Consider the following 19,823-nt stretch of genomic DNA (forward strand, 5'->3'; position numbering starts at 1 on the left):
GAAAAAGCATTCTAGCTTGCTAAAAAAAAATATTTAAAATTGTGTGTCTTTTACAGGTACCACAAACTTGGCACAGGATTTAATCCTAACACGTTGGACAAACAGAAGGAGAGACAGAAAGGTCTACCCAAACAAGTCTTTGAGTCGGATGAAGCTCCGGACAACAATTACCAAGATGAACAAGTAATGTCCCTGATAACGAATGCAAAGCACGGATGTCTCCCGTTACCGCAGAGTTAAGATTTGGCAGAGAGGAAAATTTTCATGTCTGTATTGTGGAGACCACAGCGAATGATCTGGAATGGCAGCATAAATGCAGTCCTGAGAGGCACTGAAGAAGATCAGAGCACTAAGGGAATGAATATATAGAGGAAAGGGGCCCAAGTCAGAGTATTGAGGCACACCAGTTGACAGTGGGATAGTAGTGGAAAGGAATTCCCCTCCCCCCCATCAGGGACTCATTAAAAGTGCAATGGAGTCTCAAAAGAAACAGAATAGATGGTGATCAACAGTGTCAAAAGCTTTGGATAGATAAGACTCCAGTAAAGGTTTTTGGCATTGACCACTGAGATTTTGGCAAGGGCAGCTTTTTTTTTCCTTTAAATATGACGGGCAAAAGCCAGATTGAAGTGGATAAAGTAATGGAAGTAGATTGCATATTCAAATATTTTGGATGTGAAAATGGGGAACAAGACAGGAGGTTTTTTTGAGGGGTATTCATTACATTTCTTTTATTTATAATATATTATACTCTGCCTATTATTATACTTCTAAGTGGATAACATATATTAATTTATAATAAATAAATAATAAAGATTTGTATAAATACAGCAGAGAAAATGTCAGGCTTTGCAGGAGAATGAGACAGCCACACTAGTACTGCTGGCTAGTTAGAATATTGCAGACCTTTGTGCTTAGAGAAAAATAAGGTTTTGCTGGGAATTTGGAGGGGTTTTATATGCTTAAACGTGGTAGAATACAAGGAAAGAAGACAAAATATTACCTGGATAAGGAAAGCTCTAGCAGGTGGTCATAGTCTTGTAGCTAACAGTAAGCATAGAAACATGATGGCAGATAAAGGCCAAATGGCCCATCTAGTTTTCCCATCCGCAGTAACCATTATCTCTTTCTATCTCTTAGAGATCCCACGTGTCTATCCCAGGTCCTTTTGAATTCAGACACACGCATCTACCACCCTTTCTGTAAAAAAGTATTTCCTTAGATTACTCCGGAGCCTATTACCTCTTCATGCTATGCCCTCTCATTGCAGAGTTTCCTTTCAAATGAAAGAGACTCGACTCATGCGCATTTACATTACGTAGGTATTTAAACATCTCTATCATATCTCCTGTCTTTCCTCCAAAGTATACAGATTGAGATCTTTAACTCTGTCCCCATAAGCCTCATGACAAAGACCACGCACCATTTTAGTAGCCTTCCTCTGGACCGACTCCATCCTTTTTATACCTTTTTGATGGTGTGGCCTCCAGAATTGTACACAATATTCTAAATGAGAAACCATCTGTCCCTGGTTACTTAGGACTCAAATATTAACGGCCTCTTTTACAAAGCCGTGCGGCAACAGCCCCGAAGCCCTTTAAATCTCTATGGACTTCGGGGCCGTTAGCGCAGCGCAGCCGCTAGCGCGGCTTTGTAAACGAGGCCGTAAGTATATTGTGAGACGCTGATGACGAATTGGGAGTGTAAAACTTAGTGCGATGAGAAGGTTTGAGCACCAGGAGGCTCCGCTGAAGCGCTAAATAGTGAAAGAAAGTTCAATTGTAACCTGCGCTTTTGAAAATCTAAACTCTTGAAAATTACTACTCAGTACCCAAAGGGCTGTTGTTGGAAAAGGGTTTGATTAATACCTTGGGACTATTGATTGGTGCTTATATTGAGTGGATTATCATTAAATTCTTTGCATTGTAGGATGACCTGAAGAGGCGTTCCATGTCCATTGATGATACACCACGAGGCAGCTGGGCTTGTAGCATTTTTGATCTGAAAAACTCCCTCCCCGATTCACTCCTTCCTAATCTCCTGGATCGAACTCCAAACGAAGAAATAGACCATCAGAATGAAGAGCAAAGAAAGTCAAACAGACACAAGGAACTGTTTGCCCTGCACCCTGTGCTGGATGAGGTACCTTGAAGTAAACACAAATGAAGCAGCGTTGAAACGTCAAGAGTTGGCCAGTATCCTTATTTGGTTCGTCCTTAAAATGCTCCATTTAGGGCTTCTTTTACAAAGGTGCGCTAGCGTTTTTTAGCACACGCTAGCCGAAATAATACCACCTGCTTAAAAGGAGGCGGTAGCGGCTAGTGCGTGCGGCATTTTAGCGCGCGCTAAAACCGCTAGCAAAAGGAGCCCTTATTTAAATATTGTCAAACTTAAGAAAGATTCCATCTTTTATAAGAACTATCGAAGTTCTTTTACAAGAACGAGAGGGCATTCGGAAAAATTAAAAGGGGACGGATTCAGAACCAATGCTAGGAAGTTCTTCTTCACCCAAAGGGTGGTGGACACATGGAATGCGCTTCCAGAGGGTGAGATAGGACAGAACACGGTATTGGGGCTCAAGAAGAGATTGGATAATTTCCTGAAGGAAAAAGGGATAGAAGGGTATAGATCAGGGGTCCCAAAGTCCCTCCTTGAGGGCCGCAATCCACTCGGGTTTTCAGGATTTCCCCAATGAATATGCATGAGATCTATGTACATACACTGCGTTCAATGCATATTCATTGGGGAAATCCTGAAAACCCGACTGGATTGCGGCCCTCAAGGAGGAACTTTGAGATCCCTGGTATAGGTAGAGGAATACTATATAGGTCCTGGACCTGATGGGCCGCCGCGTGAGTGGACTGCTGAGCGCGATGGACCTCTGGTCTGACCCAGCAGAGGCACTGCTTATGTTCTTATGTTCAGGGTGAAATGCAAGGAAGGAGAGATGATTACAAAAATAATCTGAAGAGAAATACTGTTCCAAACAATTAGGCCCTCTTTTACAAAGGCGTGCTAAGCGTTTTAGCGCTAACGCGTCCATAGGATAACATGCACGCATTAGCATTTAGCGTGTGTTTAACGCGCGCTAAAAATCTTAGTGCACCTTTGTAAAAGAGGGGATTAATTTAAAAAAATAAATTGATGCAACAAGGACTAACTCTTAAGAATGTGATTTTGAATTCAGAACAGCTAAGTGGTCGAGTGATCTAGGCTGGTTCTCTTTTAAATAACCTTTTTGATATGTACCTCAGTTTCTTCCTTTCTTACTTCCTCTTTAATTACCCTTCCTCCAAAGGTGAGGAACAACAATATTAACAGCCCCCACCCCTGCCTTCCCATATTTGGGTCAGTTTTCAAGTGGATTGATAACTTCACCTGTACTTGGTGAATGTCTAAACTCTGCTGTTCACAGATTTTCCGATCCCTCCCATAATGATCCGGTTAAATTTTAAGTAGATAAGATGTCCCGTTCAGATTTAACTGGTGAGGAGCTGCAGATTTTTAGAGACAGAGGTTTATCCAGTTATCTCACCAAGGCAGACTTTGCACGCTAAACGCTGAGCTGCCTATAGGAATAGAAAGAGCAGCTTGGCATTTAGTATACTCTGCTTGGCAGTGCAGTTCTTGTAAAGAACTTGCAAGTTAACTAGAATTGATTTGAATATTGACCCTAGAGCGCCTCCTTTCTGTTCTCTGTTAACAGTGCATGACTTTTTATATTACACCCTAGAGAACCTAGTGAAAAAATGTTTCTACTCTGTAGAGTGACTGATTTTAAAGCTGCCTAGCATGGTGCCCTCCCTTTCCATACCAGTTGACAAAGCCACACCCGGTGTACTGCAAGGTTTTCATTTAGGGAACAGATTCTAAAAATAGCATGTTGCTTGCAGGCTGTGGATGCTTGGCAAGTTAATTTAGAAAAAGAAGCTTCCTAGTCCTACTGAGTTTCACTGAAAATTTTGGGGTCTGCTCCTTCTTCAGCAGATGCAAAGTAAGTGCTGTGAAGCCCATACAAAGATTTCAGAATGAAATCCCAATTTATTTTCTGCTAGAGGTAACTCCCTCCTCCCCAAAATAAAATATCTGTGTGATGCAGGTAAATATATCTCTGGTATGAAAAATTTGTTATTGTTCTTAATACACATGTGGATTTGGGGGGGGATTTCTTGTTTTTTCCATTAAGAATATATAGATGATTGTCGTAAGATATTATTTTCATGTGGTATATATTAGTTGTATATGAATTTGGGAAGGGGATGGGGGTTAAATCTTCTTGGTGTATGATACAGAAAATTTTTCAAGTGATGTTGTATTATATTTGGTTGATATTTACTGTACACTTGATGTAAGTTTAAAAATGAATAAAGAAATTACAAAAAAAAAATTGTTATTGTTTTATAAGCTGAGAGAGGAAGAAAATTTTAAACAGGCGGTTTTATTTTAAATCTCTTTATTTGAAAACCATGCTAACAAATTTCAGAAATCAGTATCTGTCATTACAAAATAGTGTGCCAGTTAACAATTAGTTTCAACACATTTATTTTTAATTTCCTTTGCAAGATTTCCCCATTCCCTCCTCTCATTTCTGCCCCCTCCCATAATAACAATACTGTTTGTAAGCAATTGCCTCCTATTTACAACACAATCGTCCACACCTCTCCACTGAAAGAATCCATGAAAGGCAAACAGGTAAAGAGGTGTGTTTTCTCCCCCCCCCTCTTTAAAACAGCAGTTTTATCTGGGTGACCAATTAGTTGACCACTGTCCTTCCAAAGGGAAAGTGTTCCTGAAACCACTTTTACAACTTGACAGACAGCTCAGGCCCATAAGAACATAAGAATAGCCTCATTGGGTCAGACCAATGGTCCATCAAGCCCAGTAGCCCGTTCCCATGGTGGCCAATCAAGGTCACCAGTACCTGGCCAAAACCCAAGGTGTAGCAATATTCCATGCTACCGACCCAGGGCAAGCAGTGGCTTCCCCCAAGTCTTTCTCAATAACAGACTGTGAACTTTTCCTCCAGGAAAATGTCCAAACCTTCTTTAAAACCAGCTACGCTATCTGCTCTTAACACAACTTCTGGCAACGTGTTCCAGAGCTTAACTATTCTCTGAGTGAAAAAGAATTTCCTCCAATTGGTTTTAAAAGTATTTCCCTGTAACTTCATCTTGTGTCCCCTAGCCTTTGTCATTTTTGACGGAGTGAAAAGTAGATTCTCTCGTACCCGTTCTACTCCACTCAGGATATTGTAGACTTCAATCTTATCTTCCCTCAGCCGTCTCTTTTCCAGCAAGAACTACAGCAAAGTCACTTCCTTTGCCCTCGCCTATGTAGCTCTGTCCTTATAACACTCCTGCTACCCTGTGCCTCTCATGCTTCACTATCCAAATGCATGTTTACATTTCACGTGCTTAGTGGGTTCATAGACAACCCCGCGAAAGACAAAGGCGCACGCCGACAACTGAGCGCAAGACGGAGGTGCGCGCCGAAGAAAATTACAGTTTTTAGGGGCTCCGACGGGGGGTTTTGTTGGGGAGCCCCCCAATTTACTTAATAGAGATTGCACCGGCGTTGTGGGGGGTTTGGGGGGTTGTAACCCTCCACATTTTACTGTAAACTTAACTTTTTCCCTAAAAACAGGGAAAAAGTGAAGTTTTCAGTAAAATGTGGGGGGTTACAACCCCCCAACCCCCCCACAACACGGCACAATCTCTATTAAGTAAAGTGGGGGGTTCCCCCCCCACGCCCCCCCCGTCGGAGCCCTAAAACCAGTAATTTTCTGCGGCGCGCTTTTGACCTGACACCGCTTAGTGAGGTGGGGTTAAAGCGGGGGAGTGCATTAAACCAAGAGAGGAGGTCTTCACGTGCAAACCTTTTTAGCCGTCATTAGCCAGACACACCAAATTCAGCTCTCACACAGGGAGTGTAGCAAAACGTAACTTAAGAATTCTGTTTAGCACAGCAATTTTTAAAAAAATCATATTGCCAGCATGTGGTACTGCAGATGCAAAAAAAAAAAAAAAAGTGCTAATTACTACCTTTGTGTTGCTATAGGAGGAGCCAATAGAACGCCTGAGTGTTCCTGAGGTACCCAAAGAACACTTTGGACAGAGGCTAATAGTAAAGTGTTTAACTCTTAAGTAAGTATTTTTGCTTAACTTTTTAAATTTTGTCTCACTCAAGAAATATATTGGTAGCTGTGTGTGTAAAAGTGCCTAGCACAGCTGAACATATTAACCTGATTTCTCTTTTCTCTCTCCTTCCTCCTTCTTTCCCATCCTCCTTTGTTGTCATCCTGTGTCCTGAGATCTATCTCCCCCCTTTGTTTACCCTTAATTACTGTCCCCCTTCTCTCTTCCTACTATCCTAGCACTGATTGCTGGAATCCCTTAACCCCCTTCTCATAAAGAACTAAACATGAAAACGTGTCCAGAAAGACCTTTTTTAAAATGAAGTAAAAATATACAGATTGACATTATTTAATATTCAGATCCATTATAATTTATTCCTTTGTGATACAGAATTGCCAGGGAAGTCTGCCACAGGAAACTGGGGGCTGTACCCATAAGCAAGATGTTGCTTATGGTTACAGCCCCCAGATGTTGTCTATCTAAGCCCAGAGAAGACTTTGTAGGTTTAACAGTTTTGACTGTAGTGTCTGGAGTGGCATCTCCCCTTTAGTCTGTATTGCAGCTGCACTCTGGGAACTTGTACACCTGTCTAATTGCAGTTCTCGCGCAACTCCTGAAATACCCATTACTTTTTAAGCCTTTGTAATCTGATGACTGTAGGATGGAGAGGTTTGGCATTCTGTGCCACAAACAGTTCATGGCTTACTACCAGAGACCCCTCCAGCCTCTGAATGAATTTGTCTCAATTCATTTAATAACTTGCTCTTCTGTTGCATATACACAGGAGTCCAAACTTTAGTTGTTGATTCCCACTTCCCGCAAAACTGCAGAAGGGTATCACTTTAAGAGCTTGAACTCCTCCCCTTATGCAGTAGAGAACAGCTCCATCCTCAGTTTTTTTCTTGTGCAAGCGAACACATAAGAACATAAGAATAGCCTTACTGGGTCAGACCAATGGTCCATCAAGCTTAGTAGCCCGTTCTCAAAGTGGCCAATCCAGGTCCTTAGTACCAACAATAACTCAGAAGCTGATCTGCTCTACTTCTTTAAGAACTTGATTCGGAAGGGCTATTTGGAGGTTTTGGTTATGACTCTTAGGGCTATGAAGGCTTGACTGTTGAAGACTGTGCTAAGACATAGAAGACCTTCCAGTTATGGTGCGCCAAGGAACAGGTAGAGCCAAAGAGGGCTCCCATTTCAGTGATCCTGGCTTTCCTGCAAGTTGGTCTAGAAAAGGGCCTTTGGTTTCATCTCTCAAAGTGCAGGGAGCTGGTATCTCATACTTTCGAGCTTGGAGTGGCCTCTGGTCTCTATTTTCTCACTTGGATATCACTCAGTTTTCGAGGGGGGCTTTAAGACTGAGACTCCCGTTGTGCAGTTCGTTTCCATCTTGGGACCTCAATGTGGTCTTGAAGGGCATCCATATGAGCCTCTTTCAGAGGCTTCCCTGCTGGACCATACGGTCAAAACTGTTTTTGGTTGCCTTAGTCTTGGCAAGAAGGATCTCCTGCAGGGAGCCATTTGTCTGTTTCATGGAGTTGAGTGTTTCTCTGTGCACAGTTCCTTCCTTTCTTCCGAAGGAAGGAAGGTGGTTTCCGCCTTCCATGTCAATCGGGAACTTTGTCTGCCCGCCTTTCAACCTATGGGTTCTGCCAAACAGGATAGGCTTTTGCGCAAGGTGGCTATGCGCAAGGCCCTGCTCATCTACCTGGAGAGGATGAATGACTCCAGACTTGATGACCAGTCACTCAAAATGGGGCAGGCCTGCCTCCAAAGCTTCCATTGCCAGATGGATCTGCATTGCAATTTCGTCTTCCTACATTTCCTGTGGGAAACAGCCTCCTATCTCTCTTCCAGCACATTCCACAAAAGGTATAGCAACCTCCTGGGCAGAGTCCCATACTGTTTCACCTGATGATGGGCTACTCTTCACACCTTTACTAAGTTCTACAGAGTGGATGTGGCGGCTTGAGAAGATGCCGCTTTTGGGTTCTCGGTTCTGCAGGCAAGCTCATCTGTCCCTCTTTAGATGTCTGGCACTGCTTTGGTATGTCAGCTAAAGTACGGACTTCTGTGTATCTGCAGCAGAATGACAGATTAGATTCTTACCTTAATAATCTTGGTTCTGTTAGGATACACAGGAGTCCATACTGCCCTCCCTGTGCGAATGTTTTGTGAGTCGTCTGATTTCTGCCTAGGACATTGCTGGTGTCTGTCTTGAGACCTCTTCTGCTATATCCCAGATTAAGCAGCAATGGTATTACAGGAATAGGGGATTTCCTTTTCTTTTTCCCCTTGGGAGGGTCCCCTACCCCCTCCTTGTTGCACTTAGCAAACGGACTCTTAGTTACTCATGTGACTGATTTATTGTTCACTGTTTGCTTGTTAATTGTTTATTGCTCATTGTTGTATTTCCTGAGTTTCAGAGCAGAGCAGAATATGTTTGTAGCGGGGGGAAGTCCCCCTTGCCTCTCCTTATTTTGCTTTGGTACCAACTGAGGATTGATCTGTGCTCCACTGCAGAAGGGGAGGAGCTCAAGTTCTTAAAGCGATACCCTTCTGCATTTTTGCGGAAAGTGAGAATCAGCAGCTAAAGTACGGATTCCTGTGTATTCTAACAGAATCCAGGTTATTGAGGTAAGAACCTAATCTGTTGTTCTCTGGGCTGGGACCAGTGTACTCACTGCAGCCTTTTCATGGGCTTAACCCTTTGTTCCCTACCTTCATTCCCAGTGTAGTGTAATTTCAGGCCATTAGACCACTTCCCCTCCCTAACAGTTGTTAACAGTACAACGTCCACATTATAGTACATCACCATTTAACCCTTGCAGGTTCAATATGATCTCAAGACCGAATTACGTAGTCGTCTTCTGATTTCGTTCCTGCAGTGGGCTTTACTGAGGCTTAAACTTGCAGTTTCAAAAATCAACATTTTATTTTTTTTTTACCTTACTTCACCCCCTCTTTTACGAACGCAAAGCACAGGCTTGCAGCGGTAACTGCTCCGATGCTCATAGGAATTCCTATGAGCATCGGAATAGTTACTGTCACTGTGGGCGCTAAAACCCACGCTATGCTTTCGTAAAGGAGGGGGGTTATTTGCTTACTTTACTTACTGACTGACTTAACTACTTACCAACCAACCACCTTTATGAAGAGATTAACACAAGGTGATGTATAGCAGGTATAATTCAACAACATTGAAAGTAATGCTTTTCAAAGGCAAATTTCAAATATAACAAAAAAATTCCTGAAGCAGAAGGGGAAAGAATTCTGTTACCGACATTATTTTATTACTTGTATTTAAAGATCGGGATTTATGTAAATCTTTTTTTTTTTTTTTTTTTTTTTACTGAGCAAGTGAATGCAAACAATGAAACTGTACAGTGGTGATTTTCATTTCCCACCAACAAGTGCACCCTCTCCTCCAAATCCACCCACACACAATTCTCTTAACTTTGAACGTTGTATGAATGACTACATAGAAAAAAAAATGTAAAAAAAACCCCAAAGAAACAAGAGAGAAAATGAAGCAGCATATAGTGGACAGCTCTATTCAGTTCTTTTCAGTGAATCGTTAACAAGTAATCAAAAGGTCTTAACTCTTCCCCCATTTCAACAGAATACCCCCTCCCCGATATCTGCCTCCCCACCCCATAAGAAGTATCAACACACTATTACAGGGAGACCTGAGCTTTTATAGGCTCCTCAGGATTCGGTAAATCATTTGATCCTTTTAACCGTTCCCTTCCCCTCTCCACTTCCAGCTAGAGGAATACTGTACATGTAAGTATTTCAAGGGAAATCTTGTCTCACCAATCTACTGTATTTCTTTGAAGGGGTGAATGAACATGTGGATAATGGTGAGCTGGTTGATAATTGTGCTTTGGATTTTCAAAAGCTCTCTAACAATAAGGCTATGGTGTAATTGCCCTTAATAACCGTCCAAAAAGTACAAAAGTTATACACCAATATAGGACTGGATAATAAATTATTTCACAAATTTACAAATGGATAAATGTGAACACCTCAGTCCCACCACTCCACCGCTATTTCATTTTCCAACTGCGGGAAGAAATTACGTGGTGACCTTCATCATTGGCTGTTCTGCATTTACCAATTGTTAAACCACTCACTGTGATAACTTCAATATATCGTTTAACCTTTATCTGTCGTACTTGTTTTGTTCAATAATGTTATTATGCACTTATCTTTGCATCTGCCAAAACTTGGGAGCCAGACCTGACATGTTTCGCGCTATGGTGCTTTTTCAAGGGTCTCCCGAGGTAGCTGCTGTCATCCAACTCCAACTGTAAACTTCCTCCTGTAATATTGCTGACAACACTTTTCCTCTCCTTTATTTTGCATCCAATCAGCAGAATAAGAAATCCTGGGGGGTACTCATCGCGCTATCCCGAGATCTCTCTTGGCAGGTGCAATGGGTAGTGAAGGATAGAAAAGGCAGACATCTTCTGCTTAGGGTGACAATGGGTTTCCAGACATTTACTTTGGTAAATGTTTACCTTCCCAGTGAAGTTTCTTGAGAGCCTCACTCATCTCCTCTTGCAGCATGTGGAGGGCTCCCTGCTTTTGGGAGGGGACTTCAAGTTGAGCATGACCCCTGCCCTGGACAATTCAGCCACACATACTACATATGGTAGTCCTGCTAGAGGGGCACTTAAAAAAAAACAATGGCACTTGGTAGATCTATGGAGAGAATTTCATCCCCACACTAGGGACTATACTTATTACTCTGCGGTCCACAAAACATTTTCCCGTATTGACTATTGGTTTGGGGACTCCACTATCCTGGATACTTTAGACGCTATTGAGATCTTGGCTAGAACATGGTTGGACCATGCTCTCTTGACCCTAGACTTTGCCCTGTTAGAACCAAATCGTAGAGCCTTTCGATGGCGTTTTGATGATGCTCTCCTGCTAGCTTCTGAATAAGTTATGCAAATTGAAAAAGAACTTATGGACTATCTAACTATAAATGATACTGGCTTTGAAGGCCCAGGGTCAGGAAAGCTCGTTGCTCCAACAAATTGCAGCTCTAGAGGTGAGGGCCAAGGGGTGGGGAGGGACACCACTCCAGCTCTGCTTCAACAACTTCATGAGTTGCGCTTAGATCTACATAAAAAGCATTTAGAATCTTTAGCTTCTCAATTGGAGAGAGCACAGGAGACTCATTTTGAATTCGGCAATAAAGCAAGCCAATTACTAGCCCATAAATTGAAGAAACAGGAGTCCCGAAACTTTATTCTCTTTATCCCTGGATCTGATAGTACTTTATGTATCACTGCCGAAGCCTTTTGCGAAACCTTCACACAAATTCTATACTAACCTCTATACCCCCGGATCATGCTCCACTAGCAGAAGATATCAACTGTTTTTTGGACACAATATCTTTGCCTTCATTACATTCGACAGGGAGGGGGGGATTTATCGAGACCTAGGGATCTTGAGGAGGTTCAATGAGCCACAAAGGACTTGCCCTTGGGGAAGTCCCCTGGACCCGATTGGTTCTCATAACAGATATTATAAAAATTTTAGCAAGACTTCTGCCCCCCTCCTCCTTCGAGTGTTCAGTTTCTTAGACCAAGCCGAAACTCTCCCATATTCCTGGCGCCTGGCAATGATAGCACTCATTTTGAAACCAGGAAAGGACCCTTATCATTGCAATTCTTATAGGCCGATCTCATTGCTAGGGATCAATTATAAAATATTTACCAAAATTTTGGCTAAACACTTGCAGCGGTACTTACCCGATTTAATCCACGCGGACCAGGAAAACATTCAATAATATTAGACTTGTTATCCACACTATTCAATATGCCTGTGACATTAACATACCCATGCTTATTTTAGCCCTAGATGCCGAGAAGGCATTTGACCAGGTCTACTGGTCCTTCCTATTCTTGGTTTTAGAAAGGATGGGCATTGGAGGGCGGTATTTAGCCTGGCTCCAAGTCATTAATGAAGACCCCTTGGCCTTTTTGAAAATAAATCAATTCCACTCTGATATATTTTCTTTGCAATGGCAATGGAGCCTCTAGCTCAATCCATCCGGGCCCATGAAAGTATACAGGGAGTGTCATGGGGAGTGTTTGATCTGAAGGCCACTCTTTTTGCTGATGATGTTTTACTGACGGTGACCCAGACGGAAATGTCTCTGCTTCCCTCATGTCCCTATTGAACACTTGTGGTTAGTTATTGAATGTTTCACTTGCTCGGGCCCCTGAGGACACCCTTTGATCTCTTTATACCTTCCATTGCCACAAAAAAGTATTAAATATTTGGGAATCTGTATTACACGGAAAGTGGAAGACTTATAATCAGCAAATTTCACCCCCATCCCCCCACACCAAACCTCAGGAGTTATTTTTAACTCTTGAAGAATACAGGCCATTAAAATGATGCTTTTGCCAAAATTGTTTCTATTCATGGCCTTGCCGCTCCCTTTCCTTAAATTGTTTTTTCAACAACTAAAACAAAAGGTCTGTAGGTACATTTGAAATAGAAGGCCTCCCAGGGTCCAAGCTTTAGCAATGCAACATCCTAGATGAGGAGAGAGGCATGGCAGTCCCCAATTTTCTTTCTTATCATAAAGCAGTCCTCGACACCTCTGTGGACGATGCCTTGGTTGCCTGCATCCTCTCTTCGAACCATCACTCAATGGGTCCCACTAGCAATACAGGGTCTTTTACAGGTTTGGTTTGCTATTCAGACTCAATTTTTCCCTGATAGAATTTACTTTCAGCAAACATCGTTGGGCTACTTGTCGGAGTTTCAACTGGCCCAAATTGATAAGACCTTTTTGGGCTGGGGTAGACGGGGATTTTATACAATAAATCTGTTATGGGAGGAGGAACAAGTAGTACCTTTCCAGATATTGCAGGATGAATATGGTTTACCAGGTGCTGATTTGTTTAGGTATACACAACTACGTACTTTTATAACTCGTTATGCGAGCGATGATTTTGCTCTTGCTGAGACCAGTCTGGAAAGGGCTTTGAGCAGGGGAGGGGATAAAGGTGCTGTTTCACGACTTTATTTTGCCTTGTTGGATTTCTTATAAAGAGCGATGGGAAAGAGATCTTCAAATCACTCTAACACCTCAACAATGGCACAATAACCTCCCCTATTTGCTCAGTGTCTCCATAGCTAGTTGTTTAATTGAAAATGGGCACAAAATGCTGTACCATTAGTATTATACTCTGGCCTGACTCCGAGCTTGGTACCAACTGGGAGATGGAGGTTACTGGCAAGATTGTGGAGACCAGGGCAATATGTATCGTAGGATATGCAGAATATAAATAATAAAATAAATTATAAAAATAATAAATACCGTAAATCAGGGGTGTCTAACCTTTTGGCTTCCCTGGGCCATACTGACCGAAAAAAAATTTTCTGGGGCCGCGCAAACGCTGCAGCAAGACAGAGGAGGGAGCTGGCAAGACAGTAAACACCCGGGGGCAGCAGAGGGCAACACTGCATCGCCCTCGATTGGGGCCGCACAAAATATTTCATGGGGTTGCCATGACACCCCTGCCGTAAATTATATTGTGGACGTGCCCAAAATTATATGACTTTTGGAGTTCAATTTTTCCACTAGTTTATCAGATTACTGGAGAGCAATATCTGTCACGTGCGGAATATTGTCTCCTGAATATCTGTCCACTGGGAGTTCGGCCCAGGGTCCATAAACTGGCCTCATATATCTTTGTAGCAACTAGATTGGCATTGGCTTGGGAATAGAAAAAACCTTCACTCCCGCCTCAAAAATTTGGACTACATTTTCTTGATGTCTAAGCGAACTGCCTTGAAATCAAATTGTCCGGTACTCTTCTATAAGATCCGAGACCCCTTTTATATCTTGGAAGGAAGCTCATCAACAGTGACCCATAAACTAGGCCCTTGATATTTATTGATCTTCCTAACTAGCTAATTATTGTCTCTTTGGCAAGGGAGGAGGACTCTTTGGGGGGGTGGGCAGGGACTCATTTTACATAGAAACATGATGGCAGATAAAGCCCAAATGGCCCATCTAGTCTACTGTTGTTGTTGTTGTTTTTAATCTATGCTAATATGTTGACTTTAATTATTGCTATGTACTAAGTGTATTATTTTGAAAAGATTATGCTTATTGTATATGATTTATATGAAAATCTTCAATAAAGAAATTTGAAAAAAAGAAAGTCATGGGATAGGAGGTAATGTCCTATTATGGATTAAGAGCTGGTTGAAAGACAGAAAACAGAGAGTAGGTTTAAATGGTCAATATTCTGAACGGAGAAGGGTAAATAGTGGGGTTCTCCAGGAGTCTGTGCTGGTACCACTGCTTTTTAACATATTTATCAATGATCTAGAGAGGGGAATATCTAGTGAGATAATTAAATTTGCTGATGAAACATTGTTGTTAAATTGCAAGAGGATTAATTCATTCTAAATCTGACTTCTTGTCCTGGGGGATAAAGCTTGGCTTCCTGTAATTCCATCAGTAATAAATTACAAAGTCTATTTTAAAGATTGGGATTTAAAAGAAAGGAAATATTCAGTTTGATTACCATATTTGCCAACCATGATTTGGATTTGAATACACCATTTATCTTTACTATATAAGTGTATTAAATTCAATATTTTTTTTTTCATTTCTTAAAAGATTTGAAATTGAAATTGAACCTGTTTTTGCAAGTTTGGCTTTATATGATGTCAAGGAAAAGAAAAAGGTGAGTGACCCTCTCAGAAACATTAGAAAGTTTTTGTATAATATTTATCTGTAGATATTAAAGTATGTGTCACAAAAATTCAAAAGTTCATTATGGCTTATATCAACGTGAGCACATAATGAACTTAGATATTAGAGTCCACTAGGGCTCATATAATACCTGTATATAATATAGGTGGTATATAAAATCCATGACTCTACCCTCCAACTTGAAAATACTTCCATAATAAAGAGGGAGTTTATCTTATACACTGTTGTCAAAGAGAATTCTGCAAAAATAACTGTTTTCAATGCATCCCCTTTCCCCTGCATTTAACATTAGGAAAATAGAAACTGTATCAAACTTCAAAACACTTTTTTTTGCCCCAAATTATGATGCACTAAAAAGGGAAGAAATTAAGGGGCCTTTTTACAGGGCTGCGGTAAGCGCTAACCCGTGCTTACTGCAGCAAAAAAAATGGTATGTTGCTTGACACACAGGCCTCCCATGGTATTTGCGGCACAGGGGTAATGTCTTTGTGAGGGGAGGGGAGAAAGAGGGCATGTTCTACGCAGATATATTGCCATGCACTAACTGCTTAGTGTGTGAGCCCTTTCTGCTTATATAATGGGTGGTGGTTAGGGCTCGCACGCTAATCTGTTTTAACAGCTATGCAATAAGGGCAAAATTAGTGCGCGGCCATTAATACCAGAAATAGGAATTTCGTCCATTTTACCCGAGCATTAAAATTGGCTTAGCACACAGGAATGACTCATGTACAGGCACATTAAGGCCACGTTTTTACCGCTTTTGGTAACTTATGGTACCGTGTATCTAACTGCTTTGAAAATGAGCCCCAAAGTGTACTCGATTTTCTAAACCTTTTTTTTTTCTTTTTCAGATTTCAGAAAATTTCTACTTTGACTTGAATTCTGAACAAATAAAAGGCATGCTGAGGCCTTATGTTACCCCTGCTGCCATTAGCACATTGGCCAGATCAGCTATCTTTTCCATCACTTACCCATCTCAAGATGTCTTCCTTGTGATAAAGGTAAGAGTGTTCATTTAGTGTTTTGTTTGCTTCTTGGGTATTTTAAGGAGTGTGAACTCTTTTACTGAGGTCTGCAGCAATAAATGTCATTATGCTTTAGTTTCTACACCCTTGGGGGGGCCTATGTATGTTTGTTTATTTAAAATTTTCTATACTACTCTGACAAGCAGGTTATATAGCGTTTTACAATACTAAAAATTAGAAAGGAATGCCAAAAACTTAAACAGGATAGGTTACAATCATACAAATTTAATTTATTTTAACATAGACATTTATATTCCGGTTTAACATTCCAGCTTCAGATGTATTACAATCATATTATAACATAACAATTACAAAAATATACAAAGCTATAAGTACACATCTAAAATCATAAAATAATCGTATAACTGTAATTTCACATCTAAAGGATCACCATGTACTTAGCAAATATTTGTGGAAAAAGCCATATTTTCAATTTCATCTTTATAAGAAGAAATCATCCTTAATGCACTTGATACTGAGTTCCATAGTGTAGGTTTGGGTAAAGAAAAGAAAAATTTAAAGCACAAAAAATAACAGAAATTACACTCGGTCTCAAGACGCAGTCACGTTTTTAATCCAATCCTGAGTCAAGTGGTGTGGTAGCCATGTTAGTCCACTTTTAAAAATAATCAATAAAACAAAACATAGAAAAGAAAATAAGATGATACCTTTTTTTTTTTTTTTTATTAGACTAACGTAATACATTTTTGATTGCTCAGCATGTAAATATAAAGGTAACTCATCCCACAATTTAGTAGCCAGAAAATAAAAAGTTGAATGTTCTGTAGATTCAAAACTCGCACTCTGTGGGGCAGAGAGAACAAAGCCCATATCATTGAAAGAGCACGACGGCTTCAAACAAATTTCCAGTTTACTTGGCCTTTTTTTAAGGGCTCCGTTTACTAAGCTGCGATAGCGTTTTTAGCGCACGCAGGATTTTAGCACGCGCTAAACCCGGGCTAGGCGGCTAGAACTAACGCCAGCTCATTGCCGGCGTTAAGGTCTAGCGCGCGTGGAAATTCAGCACGCGCTGAAACCGCTTTCGCAGCTTAGTAAAAGGAGCCTTAGATTGAGAAAATTGTAACTGTTCCCTTTTTTCCCTAATGTACCTAGTTAGTGCTGTAACCCCTTAAGGTCTAACACTGTATGTTATAAACTTTTGCTCTTTAAAAATTTTGTTAAGAATTTTTGTTTTTAATACTGTTTGTTAACTTATATGATGTTTTAATTGTACATTGCTTAGAAAGTGTTATAGGCGATTCATCAAATAAAATTGAACTTGAACTTGAGCCCTAAGTATAACTGGTTAAAGATAACTAGATATCTTTATCCGGTTACCTTAAGCGTGCTGTATCTATAGTCGGCATAACCAGTTAAACAGCACATTCCTGGCACAATTCCCTGCCCTCTGACCTTTAGGTAGTTACGTATTGTTCAGAATTTTGAACCAGTCTCTGTGGGAGGTAAAGAGGGAGATAAGGATAGTGATAAGAGCGTACAGTAAAATCTCGGATTGCGAGTAACGTGGTTTGCGAGTGTTTTGCAAGACGAGCAAAACGTTTGATAAAATTTTAACTTGATCAACGAGCGTTGTCTTGCAATACGAGCACTTCAACGCGTGCCACGTCATCACGGAACGCACAACATACGCGTTTTGCATCGCTGAGCGCAGCTGACTGTGGCAATTAAGCAGAATACAAGCACGCACAGCATACGAACACAATTTACCCACGGTACAGTATACCCTAGCCCAATACATCCCGGCCTGTCTTCACTGTTGTACAGTTCCTGAACTCCTACTCATTCTGCCAGTGCCCAATTCCATCCCATTTGGCTCAAAGTCTACATAGCTCTACCCAATTCCCTGAGTTCCCACCTAATCTCAATACGCTGCGGGAGTGTAGTGACTGTTCTAAACGAGCGAGGTCTTGCAATACAAGTATGTACAGTATATTTTCTATTCAAGTTTTTGGATTGTGGAACGAATCATCTGAGTTTCCATTATTTCCTATGGGGAAATACGAACGCTTTGGATTACGAGCATGCTTCTGGAACGAATTATGCTCGCAAACCAAGGTACCACTGTACTACTGTCCACCTGGCCAGGATGAACAGAGATGCTGAAATGTTATTAGAAATTAGGGAGGTTAACAAACTGGGTAACACAATAATAATGGGTGATTTCAACTATTCTAATATTGACTGGGTAAATGTAATATCGGAGCATACCAGGGAGGTTAAATTCCTTGATGAATCATGGACTGATAACAGTGGTCATAGCATGATCAGATTTAATATAATCTCTGGAATAAGTACACACAGAAAATCCAATACAATAGCATGTAACTTAAAAAAAGGAGACTGATAACATGAGGAGAATGATTTTTTTTAAAAAACCTTAGAGGAGCAGCTGCAAAGGTCAAAAATTTACATCAGATTTGAATGTTATTCAAAAAAGACCATCCTGGAAGCCCAGACCAGATATATTCCATGTATTAAAAAAGGAATGCCAAACGGCAGCTGGCATTGTTAACAGGTGAGGTGAAGGAAGCTATTAGAGCTATAAGAGAATCCTTCAGAAACTGGAAGAAGGATCCAGATCCAGCTGAAAATAATAGGAAACAGCATATGGAATGGCAAGTCAAATGCAATGCAGTGATAAGGAAGGCAAAGAGAGACCTTGAAAAGAAGATTGTGTTGGAGGCAAAAAAAAAAAATAAAGTAAAAACTTATTTAGGTATATTAGAAGGAAAAATCCGGGAAAAGAATCAGTTGCACCGCTATATGACTGAGGAGTAAAAGGGACACGTAGGGAAGACAAGGCCATAGTGGAGAAATTGATTAAATTAATTCTTTGCTTCAGTCTTCACTGAAGAAGATGTGGGGGAAATACTAGTGCCAGAAATGATATTCAATGCTGATAAGTCAGAGAAACTGAAACAAATCTCTGTAACACTGGAAGATGTAATGGGACAATTTAACAAATTGAAGAGTAGCAAATTGCCTGGACCGGATGGTATACATCCCAGAATACCGATAGAATTGAAAAATGAACGTGCAGAGCTATTGTTAGTAATTAGTAATTTATCTTTTAAAATCCAGCATGGTACCAGAAGACTGGAAGGTGGCCAATATAGCACCAATTTTTAAAAAAGGGTTTCACATAGGGAGGGTAGGGAGGGGTTCTTTTGTATTCCTATCCTGAAAACTGATCCTTTTTGATGCCTATTTGTACTCTCTGTATCTTTACCGTTTTTGGCTCAATAAAAATTTATACATAAAAAGGGTTCCAGAGGTGATTTGGGAAATCATAGACTGGTGAGTCTGAGGTCAGTGCCAGACAAAGGGCTCCTTTTACTAAGGTGCGCTAGAGTTTTTAGCACGCACACGAAATTACCGCGCAGTACGCTTCTAGAATAACGTCAGCTCAATGCTAACGTTAAGGTCTAGTGCGCGCGGCAATTTAGCGTGCACTATTCCACGCATTAAGGCCCTAACGCACCTTAGTAAAAGGAGCCCAAAATGTAGAGACTGTTATAAAGAACAAAACACAGAGCATATACATATAGGGCTCCTTTTACAAAAGTGCGCTAGCGTTTTCAGCGCACGCACCGCCTGAAAAACTACTGCCTGCTCAAGAGGAGGCGGTAGCGGCTAGCACGCGCAGCATTTTAGCGTGCCTTTGGAAAAGGAGCCCATAATCATGGATTATATGTATATAACAAAGATTTAATCAAGAGAAATTGTGCCTCGCCAATCTACTATGTGTCTTCAAAGGAGCAAACAAACATGTGGCTAAAGGTGATCTGGTTGATTATTGTGTATCTGGATTTTCCAAAAGGCATTTGAATAATGACGAGTTGCCATACAACAAATTACGAGCAATTGGAAGAATTGGACGAG

The 19,823-nt window shown here is 41.0% G+C and overlaps 1 protein-coding gene across 9 annotated transcripts in view; it reads left to right on the top strand.

Moving 5' to 3' along the window:
• Window positions 1-19,823, top strand: part of DOCK7 (dedicator of cytokinesis 7) — a 287,050-nt gene that overhangs the window by 35,354 nt on the left and 231,873 nt on the right. For all 9 annotated transcript variants that reach the window (XM_033917249.1, XM_033917242.1, XM_033917240.1 and 6 more), the window contains exons 5-9: window positions 57-183; window positions 1,930-2,142; window positions 6,058-6,143; window positions 14,800-14,866; window positions 15,747-15,896. In XM_033917249.1, coding sequence (XP_033773140.1) covers window positions 57-183; window positions 1,930-2,142; window positions 6,058-6,143; window positions 14,800-14,866; window positions 15,747-15,896 — 643 coding nt within the window. The remainder of the gene's footprint in view (window positions 1-56; window positions 184-1,929; window positions 2,143-6,057; window positions 6,144-14,799; window positions 14,867-15,746; window positions 15,897-19,823) is intronic.

This window comes from Geotrypetes seraphini, chromosome 12 (assembly GCF_902459505.1).
Source record: "Geotrypetes seraphini chromosome 12, aGeoSer1.1, whole genome shotgun sequence".
Lineage (NCBI taxonomy): Eukaryota > Metazoa > Chordata > Amphibia > Gymnophiona > Dermophiidae > Geotrypetes > Geotrypetes seraphini.